Source organism: Bombina bombina, chromosome 11 (assembly GCF_027579735.1).
Source record: "Bombina bombina isolate aBomBom1 chromosome 11, aBomBom1.pri, whole genome shotgun sequence".
NCBI lineage: Eukaryota > Metazoa > Chordata > Amphibia > Anura > Bombinatoridae > Bombina > Bombina bombina.
The window spans coordinates 126,473,606-126,490,094 of NC_069509.1; the positions used below are offsets into that span (position 1 = coordinate 126,473,606).

Below are 16,489 nucleotides of genomic sequence, written 5' to 3' on the forward strand. Positions count from 1 at the left end.
CTAATGAACAAATATGGCAAATATTCAGGACCAATAAAGCAAGTCTAGCAAGCCAATATGGCAGGTCTTTAGGAACAGTGAAGGAAATCTAATGAACAAATATGGCAAATATTCATGACCAATAAAGCAAGTCTAGCAAACAAATATGGCAGGTCTTTAGGAACAGTGAAGCAACTCTAATGAACAAATATGGTAAATCTTCAGGACCAATAAAGCATGTCTAGTAAACTAATATGGCAGGTCTTTAGGAACAGTGAAGCAACTCTAATGAACAAATATGGCAGATCTTCAGAGCCAGTAAAGCAAGTATAGCAAACCAATATGAAAGGTCTGTAACACATAGAGAATATAAAAGATCAAAATATGTACCCAGGGTAAATGAAGCACATTGAATGGAACACTTTAACAGGTGTATAAGAAAAATTAAACTGGTGTTATGGGCCAGTATGACAGATTTGTAGTACAAATATGGCAAATTAAATGGACCAATATGGCAAGTCTCCAGAGCAAATGAAACAAGTCTAATTGACCAGTACAGCAAATATAGAAGACCAGTATGGCTAGTCAGCAAGACAAATAGATTGATCTAAATTGCCAATATGACAGACCTACATAGACTGTGTACAGCAAGCCTAACGAGCTACCATATCACGCTTTCTGGAACAATACAACACATCCAATTGGTAAATATTGGAGGGCTACAAAATCATTATCGATAATGCAAATTTAAAGGATAAATTTGACAATTTTCTAAGGCCAAAATTGCAAGTTAATAGATTATTATTACATATCTTAAATTGTAAAAAATAAATACTTATAAAATAGCTGAATATTCCATGAATGTTAAGAAGGAAACAATAAATACCATATTATATAGTCCAATAACAGGAAAGAAAATAAAATCTTGCCCATGATTTTTCAACAGAAATTGAAAGCTTAGCAACAATAATGATCCAATAACTGCATTAATAAAAAAAATGCTACTACATCTAACAGAAAATTATATATCCCTAGGATTAAAGGCAATATTATTGCAATGTGTGTTTTACTATAAACAAATGAACAGACATTTTCATTGCTAATATTTCCAACCCCATGTAAATGCATCATTATTAATGTTTTTCAGATTAATTTCTATGTTCTTTTCAAGTAAATAAAGTATGTATTTTAACGTATAACTTTAGAAATACTGATTAAGTTATTCAAAGTGACCAACTTCCTCCAGGAAAATGTATATCACTGATCCTAGTAATTGTACAGGTGCTCACTATGCTATGTATACATTACCATTCCCTTTGGTTATTTTGGCAAATATTGGCATATCTGCCCTTTCTCCAAAGTCATCAGCTTGGGTGACAAGAGCATCCTTTACAGTCTTATATCCAGCAAGCACCACCATTTTCTTAGGTCCAAAATGTACAGTAAATACATCTCCATATTTTTCTGCCAACTAGAATGAACATAGTCACAAAATTACTTCACAGTTTGCTGTTAATTCGTGACAGTTTACAAAGTTTACTTGTTGTCATCATGGGGTATTACATTCTAGGTCTATGACATACTACGTCTTTTTTTATATATAATATTTTTTTTATTTAGTTTTACACATAACAATATGAAGGATACACGGTATACATGGCATTGCTTTAAGGTTCAATGTAAGTCTCTAGACACAGACCATTTCTTACAAAGTCCTTTCCATTTTAAGTTGAGCGTCTAGAGTATCCATATCTGATTTCCAGGTTTAAGTGAAAGTCCAATAAACCTTATCGTCCTTAATTCCTGATCATACCATAATATGCCAGATTTATAGAGGTTCATTAATGAGTCCATCATATTCATTCAATATTACAAAAATTAACAATAAACTTGAATAAACAATAAAACTTAATTAACAAAAGAACATGTGTTAAACAATTTTTGTTTGCTTGAGTGATTATACCTTTTTTGTTGTTAAACTGTTGCATGTGAAATAAAAGTATGCTGTGAGTTGTCTTAAGGAAATTAACCATGATGAAAAGGATACCTTGATAACTGTATGTATTCTTGTTGCTGTTTTAAGGGGGTGGTCAATTTTAAGTGATTAGATTTATTTTTAAAGATTAGTACGGGATTCCAAGAGAAACCATATGTTATGGTAAGCATCTAGGGTATTTGTTGTTAAATAATGGCATCTCTCTAATTTGAGGTTATTATGGATTTCTTCTATCCACATTCAGGTAGTGGGGATCGTATTTTTTTTCCACATTCAAGGGATTAATTGGTTTGTACGGTTTATCATAAATTGAGAAAGTTTTTTTGTGGGGTTTGGATTGTAATTTAGGGTATTTGTGGAATAAGAAAAATAGTGGATCTGTTGGTATAGGGGATTCTATCGTATCTTGTATGTTTGGTGATACCTCCTTCCAGAAGAGTTGTAATTTGGGGCATGACCACCATATATGATATAATGTTCCCTCTTGTGTGCAGTGTCTCCAACATCGGTTGGATGAGTTTGGGAATAGGTATTTTAATCTTTGTGGAGTTAGGTACCACCTACACTGTCAGAAAAAAGGGTATGGTTGGGGTGTACCCTCAATGAATCATAATTACACCTTAAGGAACTAATATGTACTATTCAGTGGTAAATAAGGTACAAATATGTTTCCAACTGTCAAATGGTTCATGTCTGTACCATTTAATCCCCCCAAAAAGGTACAATAACTTGTGTGACTAAAAGGTTGAGGGGGATGGGTGGTTTAAGGCTGCCAAACCCTGCAAGTCTGTATGATTTGTACACCTCAATTATTAATTTTCACATAACTGGCAGTCACTCAAAATTAATGCAACATACATGTTGTACAGCAAAATAATTATGTTAAATCATTGTTGGTAATATGCAAGAAGCAGGCAAAGCAAAAAAAAAACAAAAAAAACTTAATAACCCATATATTCAATGATACTGTGTTGCTGGTTCTAAATAGCAAACACGCACTTAACATTTTAATATTTATAGTTAGAGCATCAAGATGTTAACTTTTAAACATAAAGCAAACATTAACTAAAATTATAAAGACATTTTTTCGTTTTAAACTCTATAAAATAAACGAGCTGCTTAAAGGGACACTCAAGTCAAAATTAAACTTCATGATTCAGATACAGCATGCAATTTTAAACAGCTTTTCAATTTACTTCCATTAACAAAATGTGCACAGTCTTTTAATATTTACACTTTTTGAGTCACCAGCTCCTACTGAGCATGTGCAAGAATTCACAGCATATACGTATATGCATTTGTGATTGGCTGATGGCAGTCACATGATACAGGGGAGTGGAAATAGACATAACTTTGCAATTTATTTAAAAAAAATCTACTACTCATTTGAAGTTCTGACTAAGTGCTATTGCATTGTCTTCTTATCATGCATTTGTTGATTATGCAAATCTACTGTATTGACTCGTCCTTTAAGAACCAGTTTAAAAAAAATAAAAAAAATTGTAACCGTTAACCAGTCACATACATGGACATTGTGTAACACCCCATAGCGCCATCTGTTGATTGAAAGATCCTTGACATGTGTAACACAGCTCCATCTATTGGTAGCAGGTTCATCACCAAAATGTGTACTGGGGAAATAGATGCATTTGCATATATTTTGCATAGAGTGACAGATCAATGTGTGGTTGTGAGTTTTATTGTTTATCCCTCCCCTGAATCCCCCTTCTTTTCGTTAGAGTTATATTTTATTATTATGTTGTTTTCTATATATTTATGTTTTATGTGACATATCACCCTAAATTAAATGGGGTGTTTTTAGAGTCTAGTACAGAGTGATATAAAACACATTGAGTAGCTCTTTTTGGAATTGGTTGTTTGGTCTGGTTCTTTCAGGTGGTTCTGTAGCATTATTTGGATTTGCTATATGGCTACAGTATCCAAACTTTTTTAAAAAACTGTAGTCTGGCTATTGTAATACTGTCTGAAAAGTAAATACGCAATATATGCATATTTGAATGTTATATAATAAATTTAATGGAACAGAATTTATAATATGCTGTGTTGAGTACAAATTTGCCATCAAGAGGTACAAAGGGCTTGTCACTGGGGCAGTACCCTTAAAAGGCTAGATTTGCACTATTTTTAAGGGTACTATATGGTACCATAGCACTGAGGTCCAATATAGTCACCAAAGGTACATATTTGCCTTTGAAAGGTACAATCTGCAAGGGTACCAATTTGTACCCATGTTAAAGGGTACAGTGGGTGTACCTTTGAGGGTACTGTCCCAGTGACAAGCTATTGTACCCCTAAAGGTACAATTTTTGCACATTTTTTCTGACAGTGTAGTCAATAACTTAGTGTTTCCAGTTTCCAGATGTTTGGAAGAGTAGGCTGACTTATGAATGTTAACAAAAATAGTATTCCAATCTTGAATTGACAACAAGTATGTCAGTTCCTTATCCCATGATTTGGTGAAAGTGCGAATAATCTCTGCTTTAGGTTTGTTTGGAAGTTTATATGTTAGTGAAATTATGTGATGTATTGGTGAAGATGAACTACACAGCTTTTCAAATGGAGTCTGAGTTCTGGTCATTTTATATAAAATGGTTGAGTTGATAATACCTAAACCATTTAGTAAGGAACCCGTCGCCTAAGTGTTCTAAAAGATGTTTAGGTAGAAGGCTGTTTTTTTCCTCTAACAAATACATAGAAAGGAGTAGGTGTATATCTTTTGGCCCTGATGGGATGATGTTAATACCTGGTTAAAAGCTATTGTTATGCAGAATAGGTGTAAGCGGAGAGGGTTGTGAGGAGATGTTGGGGTATTTTTTAATTATGTTGTCCCATACTTTAAAAGTTTCTGAGATAATGGGGTTAATATTGTTATGGGATTGTTTGTTTTGTGGTCTCTCCATCAAACATAGAGAGCCCAGCTGGGGGGAGTCCCACAATTCATGTTCTAATTGTACCCATTGTTTGTGGTGATGTTCTTCATGGGAACACCAGTCAACTATTCTGGAGAGGTATATTGCATTTCTAAATTCTTGGAGATTTGGTACTCCTAATTCCCCTGGTCAGGATGCCTATAAAGAGTCTATTTCGATATTCTTGTTTTTTTTAGCTTAAATATATATGAATTGAGGAGAGATTGTAGTTTGGATATAATGTAACCCTCTGCAGAGGGATTCGAACCATTTGCAGGATATAAAGAATTTTGGTAATAGTGTCATTTTTGCTGCCCTAATTCTCCCCATCCAAGATATATGTTTAGGGAGCCATTGTGAGGTGTTTGCTGTTATATTTGTAATAAGGGAATCATAATTTAAATTGACTAATTCTGATAAGACTGGGGTTAAGTGAGTTCCCAAGTATTGTAGTGATCTGGAGTTAATACTGAAAGGGGCAATGACTTTTATGTTTGCTAATTCCTTTGGTAGTATATGTATTGGGAGTATCTCTGATTTCCCAAAATTGATTGAAAAATTAGAGACTATGCTATATTTTTGGAGGATGGAGTGGGCCATCAGGAGAGATTTAGATGGTTCAGTAAGAGTCATAAGGAGATCGTCGGCAAACAATGCCATTTTGTACTCTGAGTTTTTAACCGTAATTCCAGAGTCAGGAGCAAGCCAGGGATCAGGAACCAGTAAGGACGTCAGGCAGCCAGGTAATACACAGGAACTCTCACAAACAGGTTTGAGACAACGCAAAGGCAAAGCATACTGAACAGAGGCCCTTTAAATAATAAGTGATGACATCACAATTCTGAGACTGCATCCTTTCTCACACGGATGATGCACACCAGTCTGGCCATAAAAGGAAGTGCAGGAAATGAGCAGCATCCCCCACAATGCACCATAGTCAGCAAGAGAGGTGAGTGAAATGGCTGCCAGCAGCACATGGCAAACAAAACAGGGAAAAAACCCTGACACAAACACTTTTTCTGCATCTGTTGAAAAGAAAAGGGTGGGTAATTTTTGATGTTGAGTATAGTGAAGAAGATGGGCTACTTTGACCGTGTTATCTTTGGCTTCCCTCTGTTGAACAAAGCCAGTTTGGTCGGTATGGATGATGTGTGGGAGAATGGGATTTAACCTATTGGCTAAGATTTTTGAATATATTTTGAGGTCTACATTGAGAAGTGATATGGGACTAAAGTTGGCTGGGTTAGTAGATGTTTTACCTGGTTTATGTAGGAGTGTAATATAAGCTTCCAGCATATTTTCTGAGAATGGGTTTTCTGAATCTGTCTGATTGCAGAGATTTAAGAGTGATGGCATTAATAGGGATTTCAGGTTCTTGTAATAAAAGCTGCTAAATCCGTCTGGACCAGGGCTTTTCCCTTGTTTTAAGGATTTTATGGCTTTATCTAACTCTTGTGTTGTGATGGGCTCAGACAAAGATTGGCAGTGTTTAGAATGGATCTGGGGGAGTTCCAAGGGGTTAAGATAATTGTTGTAATTTTGTGTGTGAGTGTTATCAGGGCAGTTAGGGAATAGATTGTATAGTTTAGAGTAATATTCTCAAAACGTGTTTGCTATAATTTTGGAGTCTATGAATTTTTCTGATTTGCTGTTTGTTAAGGAGTGAACGTATGATGCGTTAGTTTTAATTTTGAGTGCTCTTGCTAGCAATTTGCCTGGTTGATTACCTTGAGTATGGAATTTTAGTCTTAGTAAAAAGGCAGTATTTTGAAATTTGATATCAAGGAATTCATTAAGTTGGGATCTGACTTGACTTAGTTTTGTTTAAGTTGTTGTATCTGTTAGGTTTCTCTTATGAATGTAATCTAGTATGTTAATTTCTTGGGTTAGAGTTAAGTATTTTTCTTTATTTTGCTTGTTTTTAGTGGTTTTGTGCTTCATCAGCATGCCTCTAATGACGCATTTATGGGCTTTCCAAAGGGATCCCGAGGATATAGAGGGAAGAGGCGAGCACCACAATAGGCTGAGGTGTTAAGGTAAATGGCTACGAGATGGTCTAGACTACTAAACAATTAAAATTTATAATTTAATACATATCAGGCAAATATTAAAAATATAGTACAAGTCATGGATCCATGTATAACAAAAAAGTATAAAATCACATATAAAAACACATATAGACCAATGTGTCTTGGTATAATCAGAAAGTCGCAGTTTGTGATAAGGATACCAGAGGTTCCTAATGTTAATACACCAATAAAGATAAAAATCCAAATGAAAGTCCAAATCAACAGTCCCAAAAAAGTTTAATCCTGAGTGTCCATGATGGTATAATGCAAATGGAAGTTTCCAATAAATTAGTGAAAATATGGTGAAGTGAGCTGTGAAAAAATATAACTGAGAAAAAAACTTCACTAAAAATTGTTCATGAAAAAATATAAAAATATGAAAATGATACAAATGTGATGAAAAAATAAATGTGAAAAAATCTTCTGTGAAAAAACAAGGTGAGAAAAAGAATATATGTGATATCAGAGTATAGTGGCAAGTTCCTTAATCCATTAAGGTCCGTGAATGTCTCCAATAAGTATGCAAAACTTTCCTTAAATAACTTATGGGAAAAAAACAAAAACAGTGCTGCAAAAAAGGTATACAAATAGAACCAGGTAATGGTAATAAACTTACTTTGGTTATGTTGACGCGTTTCGGCCTCTGAATGGGCCTTTATCAAGACTAAATAAACAAAGTAAGTATGTGGTATATAAATAGTGTTTTGTCCAATCACTGAGTGTCAATTTTGGCGCCGTTATTTGGCTCCGCCCACTTCCTGTAGGGAGTATTCTGGGTATGGGCATACTTCCTAATAGCCCTTCTTTGGATAACTCTAAGGTGGATATGTAATGCCTTCTTATCTCTAGATAGCTATGCAAAGAAATAAGCTTTATCTTGATCTTCGAAGTTATTTTGTGTGTAGAATTATATTTCCGGTATTACGGTCTGTGACGTCACTTCCGGAATGTACCTTCCGGTTTCGAGTAGGTGAGTGACGTCACTTCCGGAATAAACATTTCCGGTTTCTTTTCTAACCAGATTTTATAATTTGGGAGGCAAGATTAAAAACACTATCCCTTAGTGAGGACACCACTCATTGTCGCTATACTATAATCATTATTATGAATCTAAACAGTAAGATCAAACTGAGTAGAATGTAAAGGGGAAAATCCTAGTATCGGACAAACTATAAACATTTCCGGTTTCGTTTCTAACCGGATGTTATGATTTGGGAGGCCATATGAGTTAGACTGATGTAAGCAGGTACAAAAACATGTATGATTGCAATCATATAAAAAAACTTAAGGTAGCAGTCATGTAAAAAAGATTTAAGGTAGCAGTCATGGGAGCAGATTTTCTGGGACTCCTGCCCAGCTGGCACGGACCTGGTCCTATATATAAGATACATTGACAACATATTTCTTATTTGGAGAGGCACGCTTGAGGATCTACAACATAGAATAGATGTGATGAACTTGAATAGGATGAATCTAAAATTCACTTACAAATATAGTAAAAAGACCATTCATTTCTTGGATCTCAAAATAGAGATTGTTGATGGGCATGTAGAGACATCGACTTTCTTTAAGGAGGTCGATTGTAAGAATTATATCCACAACCTTGGCTGCCACCATACTATGTGGAAAGATAATATCCCCAAGGGACAATTGCTAAGAGTTAAAAAGCATTGCTCTAACCCAAAGAAATGGGAGGAACAGGCTAACATTGTGAAACAAAGATTTCTAGAAAGAGGGTATAGAGAGGAACTATTGAATGAGAAAATTGAGGAAGTCAGGACTACTGACCGTAAAGATCTTTTAAAATACAAGAACACGAAGACGAAACAACTCGATGCTGACATTATCAACGTCGCACTGATTACAGAATACTGTGCCAATAGACATATAATGGAGAAAATTTTCAGAAAACATTGGATACTATTAAAAGATGACGACTTGATTGGAGAAAAATTGACCCCCCCAGCCTACATTTATATACACAAAAACAAATAATTTGAGAAACATGTTAGCTCCAAGTGTCCCTAAACAAAGAGGTCAAAGAACAGTAAATTGTCTTAATAAAACTATCAAAGGATTTTACCCCTGTCCAAACTGCAAGGCATGCAAAAATGGGTGGAAAACCAATAACTTTTTTTCACATCATAAAAATGAAAAATATATGATCAAAGATTTGATCAAATGCTGTGATAAAGGTGTTATATACCTAATTCAATGCTCATGTAACCTGCAGTATATAGGACAGACTACCAGATTACTTAGGGACAGAATAAGAGAGCACATACTCTGTATTGAAAAAAAGAATACAGATACCCCACTATATAGACATTTTTCCACTACTCATGGTGGAGATCTGAAATATTTTAAATATTGTGGGATATAAAAAATAAAAAAAAACTGGAGAGGTGGAAATTATGAACAAAAACTTATTTTGAGTGAGTCCAAATGGATTTTCACACTAGATTGCTTATACCCAAAAGGCTTAAACAACAAAGAAGATTTAGTACACCTCGTCCATCTGAATAGACGCTAATACTAACTGGAATCACACACTTATATTCATAGATAAGTAATATTTATCACTTCATTCGTTAGAATTTTCATATTCCTTACATCTTCACTGATATTTTTACTGATGTTGGTAATTTTATTCTATTGGCAGTATTTTTATTTCCTCTACCAACTAACAGCCATAAGTCTCCCATCAATTGTTTTTCACAATAGCCCACACCATGGAAGCTTAAGCTCCAGTGTCAAGTATAAATAACAGTTGCCCTCTATAGATCCACATTATCTAAACGTTGATCAGTGTTCAGGATGTAATTTAAGATATCTCCCTGATGTGTTTTATGGTATATTTAAAAAAAAATTCTTACATCATAATGTGGGTATTTCTTATATGTATTTTAAGATATCTCTCTGATGTGTTTCTTATATGTTTTATGGCACATTTTTATTTATAATATGGGTATTTCATATACATTTTTAACCATTTTAACCATTTTATGGAATGTAATATTTTACCATATCTTATGGAATGTAGTATTTTTATAGAGTCGTTTATGATATATTCATTTGTGTTTTATGATGATTTTTGACCGTTATTCTTTTTTACATGACTGCTACCTTAAGTCTTTTTTACATGACTGCTACCTTAAATCTTTTTTACATGACTGCTACCTTAAGTTTTCTTATATGATTGCAATCATACGTGTCTTTGTATCTGCTTACATCAGTCTAACTCATATGGCCTCCCTAATCATAACATCCGGTTAGAAACAAAACCGGAAATGTTTATAGTTTGTCCCCTTTACATTCTACTCAGTTTGATCTTACTGTTTAGATTCATAATAATGCATCGATTATAGTATAGCGACAATGAGTGGTGTCCTCACTAAGGGATAGTGTTTTCAATCTTGCCTCCCAAATTATAATATCTGGTTAGAAACGAAACCGGAAATGTTTATTCCGGAAGTGACGTCACTCACCTACCCGAAACCGAAATGTACATTCCGGAAGTGACGTCACAGACCGTAATACCGGGAATATAATTCTACACACAAAATAACTTTGAAGATTAAGATAAAGCTTATTACTTTGCATAGCTATCTAGAGATAAGAAGGCATTACATATCCCCCTTAGAATTATCCAAAGAAGGGCTATTAGGAAGTATGCCCATACCCAGAATACTCCCTACAGGAAGTGGGCAGAGCCAAATAACGGCGCCAAAATTGACACTCAGTGATTGGACAAAACACTATTAATATATCACATACTTACCTTGGTTATTTAGTCTTGATAAAGGCCTATTCAGAGGCCGAAACGCGTCGACATAACCAAAGTAAGTTTATTACCATTACCTGGTTCTATTTGTATAACTTTTTTGCAGCACTGTTTTTGTTTTTTTTCCCATAGGTTATTTAAGGAAAGTTTTGCATACTTATTGGAGACATTCACGGACCTTAATGGATTAAGGAACTTGCCACTATACTCTGATATCACATATATTCTTTTTCTCACCTTGTTTTTTCACAGATTTTTTTACGTTTATTTTTTCATCACATTTGTATCATTTTTATAGTTTTATATTTTTTCATGAACGATTTTTAGTGAAGTTTTTTTCTCAGTTATATTTTTTCACAGCTCACTTCATCATTTTTTCACTAATTTATTGGAAACTGACATTTGCATTATACCATCACGGACACTCAGGATTAGACTTTTTTGGGACTGTTGATTTAGACTTTCATTTGGATTTGTATCTTTATTGGTGTATTTACATTAGGAACCTCTGGTATCCTTATCACACAGGACTGCGACTTTCTGATTATACCAAGACACATTGGTCTATATGTGTTTTTATATGTGATTTTATACTTTTTTGTTATACATGGATCCATGACTTGTACTGTATTTTTAATATTTGCATGATATGTATTAAATTATATATTTTAATTGTTTAGTAGTCTAGACCATCTCGTAGCCATTTACCTTATCACCTTAGCCTATTGTGGCGCTCGCCTCTTCACTCTATATACTATCTATCACTAGGTTCACTAGGGGACCTCACAAGGGGAGCTAGAGGTTTATTGATATTCGTGCAGGGTCCGCTCACTGTATTTGGTTCCCGGGGATATCTCAGGGGTATTATTTATCTCAAAGTATTCTTGTAGAGCTTTTTCAATATCAATTTTTATCAAGGAGTCAGATAATAGAACTTTGTCTACCCACTATTGGAAGTGTCTTGTGGGAATTGAAGGCCAGATGAATGCACTGCAGAGTGTTCTGTCCAACTTATGGGAATGATGCAGGAGTCTCTCAATTTTATTATTGATATGTTATCTGCCATTATGTAATCTATTCTAGAATAGTATCTATTGGGGTTGGCGAAAAAGGTATAATCATGTTTAAGGGGATGTAAGTGTCTCCAAGTGTTGTGTAAGTTTAGTAGAGAGAAGTCGCTCCAGACTGAATGATGGGTTTTGTTACGGTCTATCAATTGAGTATTGGAACTGTCAATCTGAGGGTCTAGTGGTAGATTGAAATCACCGCTAGTATAAGCCTTTGGAAAATGTGATTGTAGAGTTAGTGATTTTTAAAAAAAAGGTAGCCTGGTTTGTATTCGGGGCATAAACATTTACTAGGGTAATCGATTTGCCGAATAATAGCCCACTAATACCTAAGTATCTTACTTCTTTATCTTGCTCTTTATGAATAAGTTCAAATAGTATGGATTTATGGAATAAAATGCTAACTCCATTTTTTAGATTACTACTATGATAGTGAGTGGGGTAATGAGATGAAAAATATTTGGGTTCATTCCCTTTTTTAAAGTGGGTTTCTTGAAGAAACAGTATACTTCCATTCTTATGAATTAGATCATGAAAAGCCTTGGATCTCTTAATTTGTGAATTAAGCCCTTTGGTGTTTAAAGTAATTATACTGCATTTCTGGTCTGTTAATTTGCGAAGCCATAGATTGTTTAAAGATTGTTAAGCATGTTTTCTTAGTGGTAAGTGCATTTTGTGTCGTAGTTTAAGAATTAGTGTATCACTCAAGGTTTTTGTGAATAAAAAAAGTATAATAAACAAGTTTAACCAAACACAATTTTGTCAAGGTTTTTTCCCTGATCTGTTTGCCATGTGCTGCTGGCAGCCATTTTACTCACCTCTCTTGCTGACTATGGTGCATTGTGGGGGATGCTGCTCATTTCCTGCACTTCCTTTTATGGCCAGACTGGTGTGCATCATCCGTGTGAGACAGGATGCAGTCTCAGAATTGTGATGTCATCACTTATTATTTAAAGGGCCTCTGTTCAGTATGCTTTGCTCTTGCGTTGTCTCAGACCTGTTTGTGAGAGCTCCTGTGTATTACCTGGCTGTCTGACGTCCCTCCTGGTTCCTGATCCCTGGCTTGTTCTTGACTATGCTGTTCTCCTTGTTCCTGATTCTGGCTCGTCTGACTATTCGCTTTGGCTCCTGACTCGGCTCGTCTGACTACCAGTTCTAGTTTTGATTCCTGGCTTGTTATTTGACTTGCGGACTTTTTATTATTTTTTGCTATTAATAAAGGTGTGATTATTTTTGCACTTCTTGTCTCAGTCTGATTCCTGGCACCCTGACATCATGCAAGGGCCATGAATCCTTATGGTGCTAATAATCCACCTTTACCTGCCATAATTTCCAGGATAGATGAACAGGATCACTGCTTGGATAAATTTGCACTAGCCCTGCAAACCCTGCTGACTCGCACTGAACATTTGGACCAAAGTGTCCCGCAAGTTATGGCTGTTCCTGTTTCCGCTGCTGCACCTAGTCCTACCAGGAGCATGTCCGGTTCTGCACCTCTACCTCAGCGATATGGAGGCGATCCTAATCAGTGCAGAGGGTTTTTGAACCAGGTGGGCATTTATTTTGAGATGTTACCTCAGGCATTTCCCTCTGACAGAGCTAAGGTGGGATTTCTCATCTCGTTACTCTCTGACACAGCTCTTGCCTGGGCTAATCCCTTGTGGGAGACTAATAAACCTGTGATTTCAAATTACCCTGAATTTGTGGCCTCCTTTCGAAGGGTATTTGATGTTCCGGCTCGCTCCTCCTCTGCTGCTAAATGACTTATGTCCATTCAGCAAGGTACAAGATCTGTTGCTCAATATGCCATTGAGTTCCATACGCTTGCCGCAGAGGTAGGTTGGAACAATAAAGCAATTGTTGCCGCCTTCTTACATGGGCTCTCTGATGCGATTAAAGATTAAGTTGCTGCCAGAGATTTACCAGAAGATCTCGAGGCATTGGTGTCTTTTTTGATCATAATTGACATCAGACTAAGTGAGAGGCCCTCTTTCAAGGAGCGCTCGTGGAAGCCTCCTGTTCCGTTGTCTCCTACATGTTCTTTCCCACCCATGCCTCCCTCTCCTTCCATGCCTCCTGGTCCAGAGTCACCAGGTACTTCTGAGCCGATGCAGTTGGGATTCACATGTCTCTCTGCGGCGGAGAGGGCCTTTAGGAGGAGGGAGGGGCTCTGCCTCTATTGTGGGTTACAGGGCCACCTTTTGAAGTCTTGTCCTACACGGCCGGGAAACGCTCACACCTAAGGTCCTGTCGGGGGCAGACCTTGGGTGGTTTATCCTCGTCCCCAAAACTGCTAAAGGAGAAACCTTTGGTCACGGTTGTCCATTCTTGGGTGGACTCCTCCATAGTCATCCAGGCTCTTGTTGACTCCGGTGCTGCGGGCTATTTCATTGACAGTGCTTTTGTATCAAAGCACGCCATTCCTGTTTTCCCTCGGTCCATTCCACTTGCTATTGAGGCCATTGATGGCAGGCCCCTTCAGCCCACACTCGTTACTCACGAAACCACTCCGTTATCCATGGCTGTTGCGGCTCTCCATTTTGAAACCCTCCAGTTCCAGGTGATAAACTCTCTGCATTATCCGGTTATTCTGGGTTATCCCTGGCTCCAAAAGCACAATCCCAGTCTCGACTGGCGCAGGTCCGATATTTTGTTGTGGTCTCTGCAATGTATTTCCACTTGTCTTTGGAAACCAGTTAAAGTCTTGTGCACGTCTTCAGTACCTCAATTGCCAGAGGAGTACCGAGAGTTCCTAGACATTTTTGACAAGGTGCGTGCTGGTACGTTGCCTTCTCACCGGTCTTACGATTGTGCCATAAACCTACAACCCGGAGCCATTCCGTCTGTTGCGGAGAATTGTGCTATGGAGGAGTATGTTGCCGATGCTTTGTCGCGGGGGATCATCCACAAATCCTGCTCTCCTGCAGGGGCTGGCTTCTTCTTTGTGAAGAAAAAGGGTGGCAAGTTAAGACCATGCATCGATTATAGGGGTCTTACCATTAAGAATGCTTACCCTATTCTGCTCATTATGGAACTCTTTGACCGCCTCAAGGGAGCTACAGCCTTTACTAAACGTGATTTGAGAGGAGCGGACAATCTCGTTAGGATCAAGGAGGGCCACGAATGGAAAACAGCATTTAACACCAGGAGCCGGCATTATGAGTATCTTGTAATGCCCTTTGGCCTATGTAATGCTCCTGCTGTTTTCCAGGAATTTATTAATGATGTCCTACGAGATATGTTGCAACAGTGTGTTGTGGTGTACTTAGACGACATCCTCATACACTCACCCACACTTGAGGCTCATCGTTCTGATGTTACACGGGTTCTTCAGAGACTACGTGAGAACGGCCTGTTTTGTAATCTCGAGAAATGTGAGTTCCATCAGACTCAAGTAACCTTCCTAGGTTATGTTATCTCCATTGCAGGGTTTTCCATGGAGCCTGACAAGTTATTTGCAGTTCTGCAGTGGCCTCGCCCTGTTGGTCTTCGGTCTATTCAATGTTTTTTGGGGTTCGCCAATTACTATAGAAAGTTTATTAAAAACTTTTCTTCCTTGGTCAAACCTATCACAGACTTGATCCGTAAAGAGAATTATCCACTCCATTGGTCACCTACTGCCATTAAGGCCTTTGATAGTCTTAAGACTGCCTTTGCTGCCGCTCCAGTTCTGGCTCATCCTAACCCTGTCCTGCCTTTTGTTCTTGAGGTCGATGTGTCTGAGACTGGATTAGGTGCCCTCTTGTCTCAACGTCCTACGCCTGAAGGTTCCTTGCATCTGTGTGGTATCTTCTCTAAGAAATTGTCTCCAGCGGAGTGCAATTATGAAATTGGCGACAGGGAATTACTGGCCATAATTTTGGCACTCAAAGAATGGAGGCATCTTCTCGAGGGTACTAGCGTGCCAGTGCTCATTCTTACTGACCACAAGAATTTAACTTATCTATCTGAAGCAAAACGTTTGTCGCCCCGACAGGCCAGATGGGCTCTATTTTTGTCTCGGTTTAATTATGTGGTCTCCTACCTGCCTGGTAGTAAGAATGTTAGGGCCGATGCCCTCTCTCGACAATTTTCGCCTTTGTCCAAAGAGGAGTCTGTACCTACTCCAGTTATACCTCCTGACCATATTTTGGCTACCATACGTACTAATTTGACTTCTCCCTTGGGGGAGGAAATCCTGGCTGCACAAACCAATGCACCTCCTGAGAAACCTAGTGGTAAGTGTTTTGTTCCTGAGAATCTTCAAACTAAACTTTTGCACACTTACCACTATCCTAAAGCTGCAGGTCACCCAGGCAAGAACCAAATGATTTGGTCTATCACTCGACAATTCTGGTGGCCAGCTCTTTGTTCTGATGTTGCTGCGTATGTTGCCTCCTGCTCAGTTTGTGCACAGAATAAGACTCCTTGACGTCTTCCTGTTGGTCTTCTTCAACCTATTGCTAATGGTGAGCGTCCTTGCACACATCTTTCCTTGGACTTCATTGTTGAGCTCCCTGTTTTCAATGGCAATACTGTTATCCTTATGGTGGTTGACCGTTTTTCTAAAATGTCACATTGCATTCCCTTGAAGAAGTTGCCTACCGCTCAGGAGCTTGCTTCAATTTTTGCCCAGGAGGTCTTCCGTTTACATGGGTTACCCAAAGAGATAGTGTCGGACCGGG

General features: G+C 37.4%; 1 protein-coding gene across 1 annotated transcript in view; it reads right to left on the bottom strand.

Moving 5' to 3' along the window:
* LOC128642097 (cytochrome P450 2K1-like) overlaps positions 1-16,489 on the bottom strand; it is a 126,634-nt gene that overhangs the window by 73,763 nt on the left and 36,382 nt on the right. Inside the window, exon 2 of the mRNA XM_053694755.1 lies at positions 1,288-1,450. Within this exon, the coding sequence (XP_053550730.1) occupies positions 1,288-1,450 (163 nt within the window). The remainder of the gene's footprint in view (positions 1-1,287; positions 1,451-16,489) is intronic.